Genomic DNA, 21,424 nt, shown 5'->3' with positions numbered 1-21,424 from the left:
GATTTTAAGATAAAACTTGATGCGGAGAGATACAAAGACGGGTCACCACGAGCATAGCTCCCCTCCCGTATATTACAACTAGGTAAATACACACAAGTACACATACATACTGTTCTCGGTATTTAATATGGACAGTCAGCATACACGGATTTGGTCATACGCGGTAATTTCAGGAACCTAACCCCCGCGTTATTTGAGGGACTCCTGTATATATATATATATATATATATTATATATATATATATATATATATATATATATATATATATATATATATATATATATATATATATATATTTTTTTTTTTTTTTTTTTTTTCTCCATCCAACCTATTTATGGACCAAAAGGTCTCCTGTCACCATGCTCCTCCTTTGTAATCCTTTTTTTTTTTTTTTTGTAAAACACCAATCAAAATTATTCCCAGTCTTGCAGGTAAGTTATACTAGAAGAGACAAGAAGCACTGTTACAGGATCAGAGAGTGAAGAGACCTAACATAATTAAAAAGCATCACTCAGAATATGTTATGACCCTCAAATTTAAGTTCTTACCGCAACCCCAGAGCTGCAGCCTCCTGATGAGCCATATATGAACTTGTAACATGGGTTGTATGAGTACTTGTTTCTGTCTCCTTTTTTCTTTGCACCTAACTGTAGAAACCTGAAATCAATTACAGAATAAGATGACAAATCTTTAACATAATATTGTAGCAAAAGCCAGAAGAATGTAATGTTATTTGAATACAAGATTTTACAAAGTTTATATTTAATATATGGAATGCAATTTCTCCACAAGATACGTCAATGGATGTGAAAAAAGTAGTTTCCCTAACTGAGCAAGAGACAGATTCAACACCTTTCATGAATGTGTACAGACTGATTTAAAAAAAAAAAAATATATATATATATATATATATAATAATAATAATAATAATAATAATAATAATAATAATAATAATAATAATAATAATAATAATAAATAAAATAAATATACATATATACCAAGGGCTTTTTCCCCCTTACAAGGAAGGCCAAAGTCAAAAGGCAAATCCACTCCCACCCATTTCATCCCCACACACTCCACTCCCATTCACCACCTCTCCCTCCCTTCCTCCTTCTTTTCTTGACTCCTTCTGGATGACAGGTCATCCCTGCATCTTGACCATTGCCCTGGGTCAGAAGCAATGCAGCAAGACACACAAATAAATAAATAAATAATAATAATAACATATATATATATATATATATATATATATATATATATATATATATATGTATATATATGAGAGAGTGATAGGTGGGGAAGGGTAAACGAAGATGGGCTAAGAATACATTTATTGTTCTTACGTTTCGGTTATTATAACCTTCCTCAGAGAACTTGTTACAGAACATCTTGGTCACAACATTTATACCCGTAGTGGGGGAACTTGTGAAGCTTCGAGTGTCAGGTTTTTTCCAGCGCATTAATTATTAAGAGACTGGCTGCTTTAGATAGGCATATAAATCCTTCTCTGTCGTTATTATTTTCTTGGACATTTATATGTGCAGCTTCAACTGTCTTTCTCATCTTCTTTTGTAATCCTTTGTGTAAAATTTCAACTTTACTCCATTCGGGAAGGTTGTTGCATATTTCGAGGTGGTGGACCAGGGAGTTGGACGTTCTGTGTGCTTTTAAATCATTCCTATGTTCGTTTATCCTCTTCTCGATTCCTCGACCTGACTCACCGATGTAAGCCGAGGGGCAGCCACTACATGGAATGTGGTAGATCACACTGAGGTCGTTGTTGTCATTAGTGTGGTTTATAAACATTTTACCTATTTTATTGCATGATACCTTGGCGATGTTTATGCCACCTTTCAGTAAATATCTATCAATAATTTCGGTTTTATCAGAATTAGGTACAGTAATGAAATGCGGTGTGACTAGGTTTTTTGTTACTGTATGGTCATTTGATCCGGACGCCTGGTCGTTTGGTCCGCTGGTTTGGGCGTTCGATTTATCGTGGATTTTTCTAGCTTTGCCTTCTGTTTTGGTTATCAGGCCGCCTGGATATTTTAATTCTTTAAAAGTTTTTCTGATAAAAGACAACTCGTCTTCAAGGAGTTCACTGCTGCATATACGGTAGGCTCGAAGAAAGAAGCCTATAAGGACACCAGTCTTAGTTCGCTTACTGTGGGCTGAGAAAAAGTGAACAAAGTCGTCTTTATTAGTAGGCTTTCTGTATGGATAAAAAGGGAAATGAATAAAGAGGAAAGAGAGGAAGAAAAACAGAAAAGACTTGAAGCTAAGGAAAAAAACGAGATAAGAACGGAGTCAGAAAAAGAGAGATTCTATTGGAGAGTAGTGAATATGAAACTAAAGAAAGTCGACATACAAGAGAAAAAAAAAGGGAAACAGAGAACACAATGGAAGTGGCAGAAAACTAAGAGTGTCTTACACAAATATAGATGGATTAATAACAAGATTGAATGAGCTGAATGATTATTTGAAAGAAAAAGAACCAGACATAATGGGAATTGTAGAAACAAAATTAAAAGGTCCACTACCACCCAACAGTGTAGGACATGATGCATATAATTATTGGATTAGAGACAGAGTGAAAAAGGAAGGGGGTGGAGTTATGTTCCTGACTAAGAAGGATATAAACGTGAAGTGTGTCACATATGGAAAGAATACAGTAGAGATGATAATGATGGAAGTAGAAGACAGATAAAGAAGAGCAGAAAGTTTGTGATAAATTATGTGCCCCCGAAAACAGCCTCATGGGAAGAGAGTGAACATAAAAGTATGTTAGAGGACACAAAGATAGCATTAAACAAGATAATGGAAGAGGGAGGAAGAATAGTTATGATGGGCGACTTTAATTGCAAAGAAATCTGCTGGGAAAAAATGACAGTAAAGGGTGGAGACGGCTCATGGAGAAACGCTCTACTTGAGATGGTTACTGACCATACAATGACACAATAGATACAGGAGAACACTAGGTATAGAAATGAAGAAGAGCCATCGAGACTAGACCTAATAATTACATCTGAACCTAGAATAGTGGACAAAATTGAATATAAAACACCAATAAGTAAAAGTGACCACATATTGATTGAACTGGAACTTAATGAAGAAAAGTATATGAAAAGAAATGAACAATATAGAAAAGGAAGAATGATGTATGAAAAAACAAACTTTGATAAAATAAGAGAATTCTTTCAAAAGGAAAACTGGTAAGAAATATACAAAGAAGAAACAACAGTAGAAGAGAAATGGAATATTTTGACAAAAATTTACAAAAAAGGAGTGGAAAAGTATGTCCCAAGACAATAACAAAAGAATATGTAAAATGCTGGTACAACAAAAGTTGTAGGGAGTTAAAAGACAAAAGAGACAAAGCCTGGACCAGATGGAAAAAAGACAGAAGATCTTGATCACAAAGCTAACAACTCAAATGTAACAGGATATTTTATACATGGACGGGTCATCTCATGGGACGCTTCGGAGAGCTTGTTATTTTATTTGCATATTCTTTTATTATTAATAAGCAGTCGCAGACTTAATAAAAGGATAAATGAACATAAAAATGACTTAAAAGCCCATAGGACATCTAACTCCATAGTAATGCATGTGGATAAACATGGCCACCTTCCAGACTGGAACAACACAACCGTACTAAATAAAGGATCATCCAAGAAACTAAGGAAGACAATTGAGGCAGCATATATCAACACTAATAACAACATTAACCATAGAGAAGGCTTTATATGTTTAGCAAAAGCCACAAGCTTATTAATAATAAAAGAATACGCAAATAAAATAACAAGCTCTCCAAAGCGTCCCATGAGATGACCCGTCCATGTATAAAATATCCTGTTACGTTTGAGTTGTTAGCTTTGTGATCAAGACCCTGTGGGTCGAAATGTTAAAGCGTGAAATTCTCCCATTACTCCTTGTCTGCTTCTTCCACCTTCAGTCTTACACACATATATATATATATATATATGTATATACATGTAAAGATAGACAAATATGGAGGTGAGGTGGCAAAATGAAACGTTAAGGCTAGAGTATGGAGCTTTATTCAGAACCAGACGTTTCGACCTCGGTCCACTGAGGAAGGCCCAAGAGGTCGAAACGTCTGGTTCTGAATAAAGCTCCATACTCTAGCCTTAACGTTTCATTTTGCCATCTCACCTCCATATATACATATATATATACACATATATATACATTATATATATATATTACATATATATATATATATATATATGCATATACATATATATATACACACATATATATATATACATATATATATATATACATACATGTATATATCATATATATATATATATATATATATATATATATATATTAATATATATTATATATATATATATATACATATATATTATATATATATATTAATATATATATAAATATATGTATATATATACATATATATATATATATAAGGGGAGAAGCATAAACACCATACGTACATATACTTACATACATGTATATATACAGTACTTGTCAAAAGTATGTGACCCCTACTCTCTTGAAGCCAAATATTTATGTTGAAAATAGGAAGGCATTTTCTGAGGTGGAATTATGTAGATAGAATGTATCTGGCGACATCCTGCTGTCACACTGGGCCAACAAAGTGGAACATGAGGGAGAACCCAGCCAGTTGCTTCAACACTGCTTTGGGAAGAGCATTTATAGGTAACCCCTCTCTTCAGGACCTTGCCTTTTTTCATACTGTTTTTCTTCATTTCACTGGGGTCTGTATCATTAAATGCACCTACAAAGGAATTATCTAAAGTGGTAATTGGAAAGTCATTGAATGAATGAAGGCAGGCCATGGAACTAAAAAAAATCAGTGAAATGTTGAAGGTGGCTAAATCCAAGTCAAGAGATACATGGTGCAATTTCAGGAGGGAGGAGGGCTGGGGATACCATCCCAGTAACTTGGTATAGGCAAACCTAAGAAGGCTTCTCCTTCAGAGATTTTGCTTTTGTTAGTGGATTTGACTCTAAAGTACACTATGATATTCAAAACCATTGGAGAAGTCTTCTTAGGATGCCCTATCCTAGGTTTCTGGGATGATATCTCCAGCCCTCTTCCCTCCCAAAATCACACCATGAATCTCTTGATTTTGGGTTTGGCTACCTTCAACATTTCATTGATTTCTTTAGTTCCATTGTCTGCCTTCTTTAATCCAATGACTTGGGCAATTATATCTTTAATAAATTCTTTTGCAGGGGACATGGTAATGATACAGACCCAATAGCAATGAAGAACACTGTACCAGCGTGAAAAAAGGCAAGATCCCGAAGAGAGGGGTTACCTGTAAATGCTCTTCCCATGGCACTGTGGGAGTGACTGGCTGAGTTTTCCCTCACACTCTATGCTGTTTAACCAGCGTGACAACAGGGAGTAGTCAAATACACTCTACATAATTTCACTTCAGAAAATGACTTCCTATTTTTGTCAAGAATAAGCAGCCACAGGGAGTAGGTGTCTCATACTTTTGACGAGTACTCTATACACACACACACACTTTCATCGGATGGACGGGGAGAATTGGAATTCCGAAGAAAAAGGAAAATCTACGTGGATCTCAACATCCAGGAAGTACCTTATTGTATTTATAGGGAAGGGGAAGCTCATGGTGTACAGGGAAAGTGATAAAAAAGGAAAAGGGGAGGGATTATTGAGGGAAATGGAAGGAAATGAGGAAGAGGGGGACATGGTCCAGGAGGCCAGGCGTCTTGTAAACAAAAGACGGACCGATGATGACGATGATTTCGGTGATGACGGGATCAACAAAAATGTAAAGATTAGAAATATAGATAAGAGCAGCACAGTAGAAGGTGATGATAATAGTTTCCAGGGATTTAAAGAGGGTGGGGGGGATACCAACCTCCCCCGATTAGCAAGACTAGAGGAAAAACTTGATAAAATGACCGAGCATTGGGAAAATAGGTTCAGTAACATAGCCAAGATTGCGCAGAGTTGAAAGATTGGAAGAACTAGAGAAGGCGAACAAAAACTTAACTTTAGAAATAGAAGAATTAAAAAGACAGTTAAAAGAAGTTAAAGAAGAGAATGAGGAATTAAAGAGGAATAATAAAGACAATAAAGAGGTCATAGCAAAGGAAGCACAGGGCTGGAAAAAATCCAAGAAAACAGTAAAGTTGCATTTACTGACATAATTAAGCAACAAATGAAAGAACAAACTGAAGACTCAGTTATTAAAGTGATGAGACAGAAGAATATAGTAAGAGACTTAGCAGACAAAAAGAAATGTATAATTATATTAGGAATGGAAGAGAAATTTAACCAAAATAGAACCACAAGAATTAATGAGGAAAAAGAAAAAGTAAACAGTTTACTAGAATTAGTTCGGGAAGATGAACCTGAAATTATGAAACAAATTGAAGAGATGTTTAGACTTGGAAAATATAGTACAGATAAGACCAGACCAATTAAGATCAAATTCAGGTCACAAACAACAGCAGAGAATATCTTAGCAAAAACAGGGAAGCTAGCAGCAAGTGAACAATATAAAAAGGTATGGATAAAAAGAGAAATGAATAAAGAGGAAAGAGAGGAAGAAAAAATGAAAAGGCTAGAAGCTAAAGAAAAAAACAAGAAGAGAACGGAGTCAGAAAAAGAATAATTCTATTGGAGAGTAGTGAATATGAAAGTGAGGAAATGTACCATAACAGAGAGAAACAAAAAAGAAACAGAAAATACAATGGAAATAACAAAGTTAAGAGTGTCCTACACAAATATAGATGGATTAATAACAGGACTGAATGAACTGAACGAGTATCTGAAGGAAAAAGAACCGGACATAATGGGAATTGTAGAGACAAAATTAAAAGGTCCACTACCACCCAACAGCATAAGACACAATGCATATAATTATTGGATTAGAAACAGAGAGATAAAACAAGGGGGTGGAGTTATGTTCCTGACTAAGTGGGATATAAACGTGAAGAGTGTCACATATGGAAAGAATACAGTAGAGATGATTATGATAGAAGTAGAAGACAGAGATAAGAAGAGCAGAAAGTTTGTAATAAACTACATGCCCCCAAAAACAGCCTCATGGGAAGAGAGTGAACATAAAAGTATGTTAGAAGACACAAGAATAACATTAAACAAGATAATGGAAGATGGAGGAAGAATAGTTATGATGGGCGACTTTAATTGCACAGAAGTCTGCTGGGAAGAGATGACAGTAAAGGATGGAGAAGACTCATGGGGAAATGTACTACTTGAGATGATTATTGACCACACAATGACACAATGGATTCAAGAGAACACTAGGTATAGAAATGAAGAACCATCGAGACTAGACCTAATAATCACATCAGAACCTGAAATAGTGGAAAAGATAGAATACCAGGCACCAATAAGTAAAAGTGACCACATATTGATAGAACTAGAACTAAATAAGGAAAAATACATGAAAAGAAATGAATAATATAGAAAAGGAAGATTGATGTATGAAAAAACAAATTTTGATAAAATAAGAGAATTCTTTCAAAATGAAAACTGGGAAAGAATACACAAAGATACAACAGTAGAAGAGAAATGGAATATTTTGACAAAAATTTATAAAAAAGGAGTGGAAAAGTATGTCCCAAGACAAAAGCAAGAAAAAGAATATGTAAAGTGCTGGTACAACAAAAGTTGTAGGGAGTTAAAAGACAAAAGAGACAAAGCTTGGACCAAATGTAAGAAATACAAAAGACCTGAAAAATGGAAAATATATACTTGTTATAGAAATGAATATGTACAAGCGTGCAGAGAGAAGAGAAAATATGAAAAAGATGTCATAGAAAAATGTAAAGATCAACCAAAACTATTTTACAGATTTGTAAACAACAAACTGAAAAACAAACAAGAATTTGAGAAATTACGACAAGGAGGAGTTGAATACACAGAGGAAATAGAAATGGCAAAAATTATGAACAAGCATTTTAAATCAGTGTTTACAAGGGAGAACATACAACCTGGAGAGATCGAATGGGAAGAGAAAGTCCCCCCTATGAAAGAAATAGAAGTAACAAAGAACGAAATAATGAAACACTTGAGTAATCTTGATGTCAGAAAATCGCATGGACCAGATGAAATAGCAAACTGGATTTTGAAAGAATGCAAGAATGAACTGGCAGACAAAATACAAAGCATAATAAACAGTTCCTTGAAAGAAGGAAAAGTATCAAAAGATTGGAAAAGAGCAAATATAGTACCTATGTACAAAGGAGGAAATAAAGAGGACCCTACAAACTATAGAACAGTCTCTCTAACAAATACAATAGCAAAAATCTGTGAAAGAATTATCAAAAGTAGATGGGTAAGACATTTAGAAAAAAACAACAACAATGTACTAAATCCAAGACAGTTTGGATTCAGACAAGGACGATCATGCGTCACAAACTTAATATGTTTCTATTCAAGGCTAATAGATATAATACAAGAAAGAGATGCATTTCTAGACCTAAAAAAAGCTTTTGACAAAGTACCACATAAGAAGTTACTTAAGAAATTAGAAACTGAAGGAGGAATACAGGGCAAACTGCTTAAATGGATGGAAAGCTTTTTGCAAGAAAGAAAAATGAGAGTAGTGATAAGAGACAAACACTAACTGGGATGAAGTAATAAGCGGTGTTCTCCAAGGAACAGTTTTGGCCCCAATAATGTTTGCTTTATATATATATTAATGATATGGATAAAGAAATTGAAAGTTACATGAGCTTCTTTGCAGATGACACAAAACTTAAAAAAAGTGAACACGGAAGAAGATTGTGAGGCACTACAGAGTGATCTCAATAAAGTATGGGAATGGAGTAGGAAGTGGGAGATGGAGTTCAATACCAAAAAGTGTAGTATAATGGAATTTGGAAAAAGCAAAAAAAGAATAGAAGGATCATATAAATTGGGAGAAGGAATAAAAAAAAGTAGAAAATGAGAAGGACCTGGGAGTCATTATTATGAATAATATGTCACCTGAGAAACATATAAACAAGATTTTTGGAGAAACTTATAATTTAATAAGAACAATCAAAGTGGCATTTACATACCTGGATGAAGAAATGGTGAAGAAAATATTAATCACTTTGATAAGACCAAGATTGGAATATGCAGCAACGATGTGGTCACCAAATACAAAAAAATGTATAACAAAACTTGAAAGAATACAAAGAGCAATTACAAAATTGGCACCAACACTCTCAAAACTATCATATGAAGAGAGACTAGCAAAACTTGAGCTACAGACACTAGAGCAAAGAAGAGAGAAAGGAGATTTGATAACTATTTACAGAATCATGAAAGGCATAGAAATTATTGAGAGGATCTAATAAAATGGGATGAAAGAAATACAAGAGGACACGGAAAAAAAATCAAGAAAGACAGCTATAGAAGAGATCTGAAAAAGAATAGCTTTCCTCACAGAGTAATAGACATTTGGAACAAGTTAGATGAGAAAGTAGTGTGTGCAAAAACAATACATGAATTTAAAAATAGTTTAGATAAAATGAGATATAAAGACGGGACACCACGAGCATAGCTCCCCTTCCCGTAAAATACAACTAGGTATACACACACACATTGCAAATGATGAAACAAAGATGGAAGAGAAATGGAACATTTTCAAATAAATTTACAAGGAGGGAACAGACAAATATGTGCCTAAGCGGAAACAGAAAAGGGAGTACATAAAGTGCTGGTATAATAAAAAGTGTAGCGATGCTAAAGACAAAAGAGACAAAGCTTGGAAAAGATGGAAAAGGGACAAAAAGAGACTAAATGGCATATATACATTAATCTGAGAAATGAATATGTAGACATAAGAGAGGAAAAAAGAAACTGAAAAAGATATACGGTACTAGCAAAATGCAATAATAAATAATAAAACTGCGTGAAGAAAATCAAGAATACACAGATGTAGAAATGGCCGAAGTAATGACCAGACACTTTAAGTCTGTTCTTACAATTGAAAGCTCACAACTGTGGGATGATAGTCACCAGGAAGGATCCCCCAAAATGGAAGAAATAATGGTGACAGAGAAAGAAATAAGGGACCACATAAAGAAACTCGATATCAGAAAGTCACATGGCCCAAACGGAATAGCAAACTGGATACTAAAAGAATGCATATACAAATTCACGGACAAAATACACAAGATAATTGACTTCTCACTCAAAAAAGGAAAAGTATCACAAGACTGGAAGAATGCTAATATTGTACCAATATATAAGGGAGGAGACAAAGAAAATTCAACAAATTATAGACCAGTATCCCTGACAAGCACAATTGCTAAAATATGTGAAAGTTATTAAAAACAAATGGATTAAACACTTAGAAAAGAACAAAATATTAAACCCCAACCAATTTGGATTTAGAAGTGGAAGATCATGTACTACAAACTCAATATGCTTTTACTCAAGATTGCTAGACATAACAAAAGAAAGAGATGGCTGGGCAGATTGTGCCTTCCTGGACCTACAAAAGGCTTTTGACAAAGTACCATACAAAAAACTAAGAAAAATTTATCTAATAGGTGGAATACAAGAAAATTTATTGGAATGTATGGGAGACTTCTTGAAAGGAAGAAAAATGAGAATGATACTTAGAGAAAAGAACTCGAAATGGGTAGACATGATAAGTGGAGTACCCCAAGGCTCTGAATTGGCTCCGGTAATATTTGCTATTTATATAAATGACATGGATGAAGGAATTAAATGCTACATAAACTTCTTTGCAGATGATGCAAAACTATTGAAGAAAGTGAGTAACAAAGAAGACTGTAAATCTTTTCAGAAGATCTGGACAAAGTCTGGAACTGGGGTAAAAAGAATGAAGTGAATTTCAACTTTAAAATATGTAGTATAATGGAGTCTGGAAAAAGCAAAAATAGAATATCTGGCAATTACAAAATTGGAACAAAAGAAGTTACAAAAGTAAATTCAGAAAGAGACCTAGGAGTGATCATTTCAAATGACATGACACCAGACAAACATGTAAATAAAATAGTTGGAGAAACCTACAACTTAATAAGATCAATGAAAAAGGGCCTTTGACTACATGGACGAGGAGATGGTGAAGAAAATCCTAGTTACACTGAAAAGAAGAACAAAATTAGAATATGCAGTGAAACTATGGTCACCCAGTACAATAAAAAAGAAAAAAAAAACATAAAGAAACTAGAAAGAATTCAAAGAGCACTAACAAAGATGGCACCAACACTCAGTATGCTGACATATGAACAAAGATTAGAAAAAATAAAATTATCAACTCTGGAGCAAAGAAGAGAAAGAGGCGATTTGAAATCCTGACAGGGATGATCTACTTAAATGGGACAATAGAAATACAAGGGGACACAAGAAGAAACTTATGGACAGTTACAGAAGAGATCTGAAAAAGAATGGTTTTCCACATAGAGTGATAGATACATGGAATAAATCAAAAGAGAAAACAGTGAGTGCTAAAACTATACACGACTTTAAGAAAACTGGATGTGGAAAGATACAACTGGGTAAATACACACACACACACACACGTACATATTCGTTGGATGGACGGCGAAGATTGGAGTTCCGAAGAAAAAGTTAAATTTTCTTGGATCTCAACTTCAAGGAAGTACCTTATTGTATTTACAGGGAAGGGGAAAGCTTGTGGTGTCGTGGGAAGGTGATAAAAAAGGAGAAGGGAGGGATTACTGAGGGAAATGTAAGGAAATGAAGAAGAGGACTTGGTCCAGGCAGGCAGACGCCATATAAACAAACGCGGCCCAGATCAATTTAGTGACGAGGAAGGGACTAACAAAAGTGTAAAGATTAGAAATATAGATAAGAGCAGCACAATGGAAAGTGAAGATAACAATTTCCAAGGATTTAATGTGGGGGGGGGAAGCCAACCCTCCCCGATTAGCAAGCCTAGAAGAAAAGCTTGAAAATATTGTCAAACATTGGGAGGATAGGTTCGGTGAACTCACGAGGATCACGCAGAGAGTTCACAGAGAGTTGAAAAATTGGAAGAACTAGAGAAGGTGAACAAAGACCTAACAAAAGAAATAGAAGAATTAAAAAGACAGTTAAAAGAAGTAAAAGATGAGAATGAGGAATTAAAGAGGAAGAATAAAGAGAATAAAGAGTCCATAGCAAAAGAAGTACAGGGTAGGAAAAAAGTCCAAGAAAATAACAAAATTGTATTTAAAGATATAGTAGCACAACATATGAAAGATCAAACTAAAGACACAATTATTAAAGTGATGAGGAAGAGAATATAGTGAGAGACTTAGCGGATAAAAAGAAACGTATAATTATATTGGGAATGGAAGAGAAATATAATACAAATTGGACTACAGGAATAAAGGAGAAGGAGAAAGTAAATTAGATATTGGAAGTAGTTCAAGAAGATGAAGCAGAAACAGGGAAAGAAATAGAAGAAATATATAGACTAGGGAAATACAATACAGATAAGTCCACACCAATTAAGATCAAATTCAGGTCACAAACAAGAGCAGAGAATATCTTAGCAAAAACAGGGAAACTAGCAAACAGTGAACAATCTAAACAGATATGAATAAAAAGAGAAATGAACAAAGAGGAGAGGATGAGAAACCAAAAAGACAAGAAGCTAAGGAAAAAAATGAAAGAACAGACACAGAAAAAGATAAATTCTATTGGAAAGTAGTGAATATGAAAGTGAGAAAATGGTACATAACAGAGAAAAATGAAAGGGGAACAGAAAACACGATGGAAGTAGCAGAAAACTGAAAATGTCTTACACAAATATAGATGGCTTAATAACAGGCTTGAACAAACTGAATGATTACCTGAAAGAAAAAGAACCAGACATAATTGGAATTGTAGAGACAAAATTGAAAGGTCCACTACCACCCAACAGCATAGGACATGGTGCACATAATTAATTGCTGGATTAGAAACAGAGAGGTAAAACAAGGGGGTGAAGTTATGTTCCTGACTAAGAAGGATATAAATGTGAAGAATGTCACATATGGAAAAAATAGAGTAGAGATGATTATGATGGAAGTGGAAGACAAAGATAGGAAGAGCAGAAAGTTTGTAATAAATTATGTGCCTCCTAAAACAGCCTCGTGGGATGAAAACATAAAAGTATGTTAGAAGACACAAGGATAACATTAAATAAGATAATGGAAGATGGAGGAAGAATAGTTATAAAGGGTGACTTTAATTGTAAAGAAGTCTGCTGGGAAGAGATGACAGTAAAGGGTGGAGAAGACTCATGGGGAAATGTACTACTTGATATGATTATTGACCACACAATGATGCAATGGATTCAAGAGAACACTAGGTATAGAAATGAAGAAGAACCATCGAGACTGGACCTAATAATCACATCAGAACCTGAAATAGTGGAAAAGATTGAATATAAGACACCAATAAGTAAAAGTGACCACATATTGGTTGAAATGGAACTAAATGAGGAAAAATACATAAAAAGAAATGAACAATATAGAAAAGGAAGATTGATGTATGAAAAAACAAATTTTGATAAAATAAGAGAATTCTTTCAAAAAGAAGACTGGGAAAGAATATACAAAGAGGAAACAACAGTGGAAGAGAAATGGAATATTTTGACAAGAATTTATAAAGGAGTGGAAAAGTATGTCCCAAGACAAAAGCAAGAAAAAGAATATGTAAAGTGCTGGTACAACAAAAGTTGTAGGGAGTTAAAAGGCAAAAGAGACAAAGCTTGGACAAAATGGAAGACAAAAGACCTGAAAAATGGAAAATATATACTAGTTATAGAAATGAATATGTACAAGTGTGCAGAGAAGAAAAAAGAAAATACAAAAAAGATGTCATAGAAAAATGTAAAGACCAACCAAAACTATTTTACAGATTTGTAAATAACAAAGTGGAAAAACAAACAAGATAAGGAGGAGTTGAATACACAGAGGAAAAAGAAATGGTGGAAATTATGAACAAGCATTTTAAATCAGTGTTTACAAGGGAGAACATACAACCTAGTGATATCGAATGGGAGGAGAAAGTCCCCCCCATGAAAGAAATATAAGTAACAAGGAATGAAATAATGAAACACTTGAGTAATCTTGATGTCAGAAAATCGCATGGACCAGATGAAATAGCAAACTGGATTTTGAGAGAATGCAGAAATGAACTGGCAGACAAAATACATAGCATAATAAACAGTTCATTGAAAGAAGGAAAAGTTCCAGAAGATTGGAAAAAAGTAAATATAGTACCTATATATAAAGGGGGAAACAAAGATGTCCCTACAAACTATAGACCAGTCTCTCTAACAAGCACAATAGCAAAAAATTGTGAAAGAATTATCAAAAGTAGATGGGTAAGACATTTAGAAAAAAACAATGTACTAAACCCAAGACAATTTAGATTCAGACAAGGACGATCATGCGTCACAAACTTAATATGTTTCTATTCAAGGCTAATAGATATAATACAAGAAAGAGATGGATGGGCTGATTGTGCATTTCTAGACCTAAAAAAAGCCTTTGACAAGGTGCCACATAAGAAGTTGCTTAAGAAATTAGAAACTACAAGTGGAATACAGGGTAAACTGCTGAAATGGATGGAAGACTTTTTGCAAGAATGAAAAATGAGAGTGGTGATATGAGACAAGCACTCTAATTGGGATGAAGTGATAAGTGGTGTTCCACAAGAAACAGTTCTGGCCCCAATAATGTTTGCTATATATATATATTAATGATATGGATGATATGGATGAAGAAAATACTAATAATTTTGATAAGACCAAGGTTGGAATATGCAGCAACGATGTAGTCACTAAGTACAAAAAAATGTATAACAAAACTTGAAAGAATACAAAGAGCAATTACAAAATTGGCACCAACACTCTCAAAACTATCATATGAAGAGACTAGCAAAACTTGAGCTACAGACATTAGAGCAAAGAAGAGAGAGAGGAGACTTGATAACTATTTATAGAATCATGAAAGGCATAGAAACTATTGATAGAGAGGATCTAATAAAATGGGATGAAAGAAATACAAGAGGACACAGAAAGAAAATCAAGAAAGACAGCTATAGAAGAGATCTGAAAAAGAACAGCTTTCCTCACAGAGTAATAGACATTTGGAACAAGTTAGATGAGAAAGTGGTGTGTGCAAAAACAATACATGAATTTAAAAACAGTTTAGATAAAATGAGATATGAAGACGGGACACCACGAGCATAGCTACCCTTCCCGTAAAATACAACTAGGTAAATACACACACACACACACACATATATATATATATATATATATATATATATGTACATATATATATATATATACACATACATATATATATATATATATATACATATATATATATATGATACATATATGTATATATACTATATATATATATATATATATATATATATATATATATATATATATATACACATACATATTTCCTTGAAGAAAAGAGCAATATTTGGACTGATGATCTTATGAAGATTTTCAAGATATCTTAATTTAGACTTGGCTTCTGTATTTAAGATCACTATCACTTGTCTGTAGGGGATGAGTCAAACTTAGAAGAAAAAGTAGTGGTTCTTAATGTTTTGTATACTATGTTCATTTTCAAAAACAATGACAAAATCTTAGAACATAGACTTATATACAAAAAAAAAAAAGGGGGGGGATAAGTTATTCAAGGGTACAACAAATAAGAAATAAGAAACAGATCAGCCTATCAGGTACATTGCTGCCACGAATGCATGGCCTAGTCTGGTGCATCAGTTTCAGGAGTCTGTGGCAGTGGCAACATCAGTCGAACTGGGTTCCTTGTTGAGCTTGTATCTCTCCACACAGATGGACCCTAAATTCTTGTGTCTGTAGATTCATTGAAAACATTATCTCCTAAATTAGGAGAGCTTCAAGAATCTGCAGTCTTCTTGTCTCTTGTGCTTGACCTATGATTTTAGTATTTCCTACCATATTGGGCCTAGTAAGTGTAGTATAGTGGCAAGATTCAGTGTGTGTCACTGGTGTTCGTGTTCCACTCTGTAAATGTAGGCTGATTCTTCTTTAAAGTTTTGTGGTGCAGAACCCTATGAATAAGGAATGAATGGATTCACAGTTCCCTTGTTTATATATTCATATACAAGATGACTTCATTGTAGCACAAGTTATGTTGGTGGGACTGTTCTTGAGTAAGAGGTTCAATGTTTTCTTGTTCTTACAGTAGGTGATGAAATCCACACAGTCAAGAGGATCAACTGGTTTGACTTGATGTTTCATGATTTGTTTGATGGTAAAAAATACTAAAATCATAGGACAAGCACATGACACAAGAAGAGTGAAGATCCTTGAAGCTCTCCTAATTCTGGAGAGAATGCCTTCAATGAATTTACATACACATCCTACCAATATACAATGATTCTCTGGAGTCACTTGGTGCAGAGTGTCAAGATACTTCTTGAAGTTAGCATTCAGTATCCTTGTCTCACAGCTGTACAGCAGGACAAGGAATACAAACAATTTAAAGTTTTTACTTTAGTCCTCCTCCATAAGTATCAGCAATGCTATATACTGTACTTTGGTTGTGCAAGTCATGGCCCAGGTATTACAGATCAATGTGACTGATGATAACTGATAACAGTTGCAATCCGGCCAGTCCCCTTCCCTATTCTAGTAAGAGATGACCAGCCTTGTTTTCTAGTCTGGAGTGGTGCTACACTGCCAAGTGGTAGACCTGCATGCATCCCATAGATCATGGCCTCATCTATGACTTCCAGCATTTTTATGCTCATATAGAAGATGCCACCCAACTTTCCACTCTTCAGGTTCATCACAATCTCTATAATTTCACACACATCCATATCTATCACCAGTCATCTATATATTGCTTGGACAGTTCTCACTGGGGCCGCACATTTGGAATGAAGTTCCTTCAGGGCTTGGTAAAAAGGTTTGAAGTAATTTGCATTGAAATGGCCCTTAATATCCTTACTGATTCTCAATATACCTCTCTATATACCCTTTCAAGATTGTTGTTCTAGCCTGTCATTTCAGAGTCCAGAATTACTCTAAAACCCCAGCCTATCTAGAATTTCAACTTATGTCTATTATTATTTTGGTGCTTGATGGTGACCTGAATACAGTTTTGCTAGTTTGGTTCTTGTTTTTCTTCAAAATATTTTTTTCTGTAGTACTAATGTCTGAACAATTTTCCAGAAGTATGGAGTTTGGTGGTCAGTATTGAAGTACTCCTTTTGTGATCTGAGTGTACATATGTTTGGTATTTTTTTTTTTTTTCCTTTTTAGAAGTGCACACCTACATGATATACATACATATATCAAAGGCTTTTCCACCCTTACAAGGAAGGTAGCCAAATAACAAAGGCATAAAATCCACTCCCACCCATTCCATCCCTACATACTCCACTCCCATCCACCCCCTCCCTCCTTATCCTGGCTCCTGGATGATCCCTGAATTCTGCCCATTGCCCTGGGTGATATTGCATTAAAAAATTAAGTATTAATTTTGTAAGTTATAATACATCAATGTACATACATACATATACCAAAGGCTTTTTTCCCCTTACATGGGGGGTAGCCAAAAAGAAAAAGGCATAGAAACCACTCCCACCCATTCCATTTCCTATATATTCCACTCCCCTCCACCCTCCTCCCTCCCTCTTATCTTGGCACCTCCTGGATGATGGGTCATCCCTGCATCCTGTCCACTACCCTGGGTCAGAAGCAGTGTTGCAAGACACAGCACATCCACAGCAAGGCCGCTTCATAAATTCGGCAACCCCCCCCCCCCTCTCCATCCCCTCATGCAGAAAAGGAGAAGACGGGGAGAAATCCATTCGGGCTGCATCAAATTTTTCTCATACATACTTCCTTAACCCCATCCCCCACCCACTCCCCCTCATGCATTACAGCATCATCCATACACAACCCTTCTCCATTCACCCCTATCTTCTGTTCTCTCCCATCCTTCCTCCACAGACATTCCTCTCTTTCATAATGCCCCTTTCACTCCATCCATCCATCTCATCCTAGGACACCCCCTCATATTCACTCCTTCCACCTCTGCCATACATCAATGTAATATACATTTTTCTTGGAGGAAACCAATAACAGAAAACATTGCTAAAAGCGATACACAAATGAATGAAGTCACAACAACTCCTTGAAATGCCATCTTTCTTCTGATATATTCAGAGGCTGAAGACAACGGCAACAACCATGATGACCTCTAGAATTATAGGTATTGCATTACTAAATGCAGGTTAGGTTAGGTAGGTAGGTTAACCACCGGCACAATGACTCCTATGTAGGTGTCATGAGGATGCTGCCATCAGTGTCATGATTATAATTTTTGTAGTTGTACATGAGTTACCCCCGGATTCTGTGAACTGGTTTGATCACTTTTTCTGTGTTTATTATTATTCAGAGTAAAAAAGAATGAGTAATACAGCAGTGAATCTATATCTTATAATGCAAGTAGTGTAATGAATTATACATATGGCAGCCAATGCTGCACATGAGAATTTGACTTGTACTGAAGTGGTTAACTTAGGTAGGTAGATTAAGTTTGAATAGATGAATTTATCATACTTTAATTTCTTCAACCTCCACATCTACCAAAACAGAGATAGCATCTCAAGCAGTCACAGTGGATATTTTCATTTGTGTATCACTTTTGGCAACTTTTTCTATTATTGATTTCCACCAAGAAAAATGTACATTATGTTGATGTATTATAATTTACAAAATTAATATCTAGTTTTCTATTACTATATCATGTAGGTGTGCACTTCTAAAAATTTACCATATCTTTTTGTGTAGATGTGATGCAACCATCACTTTACTTTCGGTATACTTTCGGTAATTTTGTCTGTTAATGACACGGCTGAAGTCGGCTTCCGCACGTTCCAAGTTGTCCTTGGTTCTGTACTGCTTCTGGCAGGGTGTTGTGGTGGCTGTAGGGGTATCCTGGTATCGGTGGATGGTCTGGTAACCCATCCAGCCATTTGTCCAGGTTTCTCTTGAAACACTCCGGGCTAGTATCTTTCTGGTCCCGGAGATCTCTTGGGAGGCAGTTGAACAAACGAGGTCCATTGTGAGTGAAAGAGTTGTGTTTTATTGTCTTCACTCTTTGTATGGAGCCTACAGTACCCTTTATGTAGCATAGTCTTCCCTTTCTCGGATAAAGGATGCTGAATATCTCGCTTTACAATACCTCATACTAGCTGTACCCAGACAAAAAAACTATTTCTATCTAGAGTGACTGATGGGTCAATCTGGCACTTGTTGCCTTTTGTATATAATTCATACAGTCCAAGAAGTCCATTTAAGGTGTGGCTTAATTCGTGATTTATCACTAGTCATCCTACTAAATCAACCTTAGTACATGCCTCTCTCTCTTATTTCCCATTTGTATGTAATTTGATTTTGATTTTTTGGGTAAATTTTTTGATGTGCGCACCTACACAGTATAACAATAGAAAATTATTAATTTTGTAAATCATAATACATCAACGTACTATGTAATTTTCTTGGCAGAAATCAATTACAAAAAAGTTGTTAAAACCGATTTACTAATGAACAAATTCATGGCAGTTGAATGATATGCCATGTTTGTTTTGATGGATGCCGAGGTCAAAGAAATGAAAGGATGATAAATTCGTCTATTCTAACCTAACCTATATTTAGTAATTCAGTACCTCAAATTCTAAAGATCATCTGGGTCATTGTTGTCATCACAGATGTTGACAGCCTGTACCTTGGACAATTAACGGATGATGGCAGAGCCCTGTGTTCTCTCATAAAGTTCAAGGAAGCCCTATTGTCTTTGTAACAATAACATAGCATCTCAACTGTATCCAAATGGCTTCATTCGTTAGTAGATCTGCTTGTAGCAAGGTTTTTTGTTATTTACTTAAGCCAAGAAAATAGCATATTATGTTCATGTATTATAATTTATAAAATTTATATTAAATTTTCTAAAACTATATCATGTAGGTATGCACAACTAAAAAAAAATATATATACCATTTTTTATTCTGTATATGGTAAATGAAGTTGTACTATACAATAAGTATCACTTTCTAGGATTATAACAGTTTGAATAAATTCTATTATATATGGCAGTGCTTTTTCCCTAAGTTGCTATGCCGAGGTGATACAGGTGAGACAGATGGGATGGAGGTGGGCAGGATGACAGTGACAATCCGATAATCATCGGTCAAATTGGTAACATTACACTCAGGGGAATTATGTTTCTGCCCTACCCTGAACGGATTCCTTAGAGTCCACAGACTTAAGCTGTGGGTCTTTTATAAGAAAGACCTGTGGTATCAAAATGATTAACTGAAATTAACACTGACGCAATAGAAGAAACAAAAGAAATTAAGTGAACAATGCTCAGCAGAGGAGGACGTATTGAATTCTTCTGGAGGGCATAAAAGAAATGTAAATAAATCATGACTGAGCTCCACCCTATTAAATTTGTTGTTACCTCTTTACCTTATAACACATCCCTCCTACAACACTGCTTACAATTCTACAGTAGACTACTAAATTGCAATAACAATATAATAAATGAAAACACATGCCATTTTCTTTTCTACTACCTTACGTCAAAATAATTTACCTTGGAGTAGGGTTTCCCATCAGATCCCAGTTAGCCACTTGACCCAGGTCAATCAAAGATCCATTTGTAAACAAACATTGACAAGTTGAAATAGTAACACAATCATCTGCTGAAACAAAACTAAGAAGTTGTGGAATGATGAATACAACTGCGTATCTTCCTATTAAGTATTCCATCGTAAAGTAATTTTGTCTTCGCCTACATCTATTGTTGCTTCTATCTCTTTCGTGTTTGTTTTGGTCTTTCGAAGCACCAGCCTCGAACACATTGGCGATATTTACGCATTAAAATAAGGTTTGCATGACAATTTTTATTTAATTACCATTTACATTTATACCCTAAATTCAATAGATGGTATAATTTTTATTACATTGTAGTTTTGCCTAATTCTATCAGTTTCCATTATTCGCCGCAAATGATCTGTTCACAAGTCCTTTACCATGAAGTCCGCGAACCGAAGACAACACACACACACACGAGCTTTAAGCTCTCATTCGGGAGGTTAATAAATGTCGATCACGAGTCGAACAGGTGATCCAAGACCATGGTGAAACACACACACTCGAGTGATTGATGCGCCGCAAAACAGAGAGGGTGAGTGGACTGTGTGCACCTCGACCTAGAGAAGGCATTTGATAAAGTACCTGACAGTCGACTGATGTGGAAATTGAAGCACACGGAGGAATTAGTAACAAACTTCTAGAATGGATGAAAAAATGGAGGAAAGATACATGAGGACAGTACTAAAGGATAAAATGT

General features: G+C 35.1%; 1 protein-coding gene across 1 annotated transcript in view; it reads right to left on the bottom strand.

The window, feature by feature from the left end:
- LOC143027099 (cation-dependent mannose-6-phosphate receptor-like) overlaps positions 1–21,108 on the bottom strand; it is a 49,570-nt gene extending 28,462 nt beyond the window's left edge. Inside the window, exons 1-2 of the mRNA XM_076188066.1 lie at positions 20,666–21,108; positions 550–658 (exon numbers count right to left, since the gene is read on the bottom strand). Coding sequence (XP_076044181.1) covers positions 550–658; positions 20,666–20,841 — 285 coding nt within the window. The 5' untranslated portion in view covers positions 20,842–21,108. The remainder of the gene's footprint in view (positions 1–549; positions 659–20,665) is intronic.
- Between the last annotated feature and the right edge of the window lie 316 nt (positions 21,109–21,424).

The sequence above is a fragment of the Oratosquilla oratoria genome, chromosome 7 (assembly GCF_046742065.1).
Source record: "Oratosquilla oratoria isolate Oo_2021 chromosome 7, ASM4674206v1, whole genome shotgun sequence".
Classification (NCBI taxonomy): domain Eukaryota; kingdom Metazoa; phylum Arthropoda; class Malacostraca; order Stomatopoda; family Squillidae; genus Oratosquilla; species Oratosquilla oratoria.
Note: the sequence above shows the minus strand (reverse complement) of the source record. Positions and strands in the feature narration are given on the sequence as shown.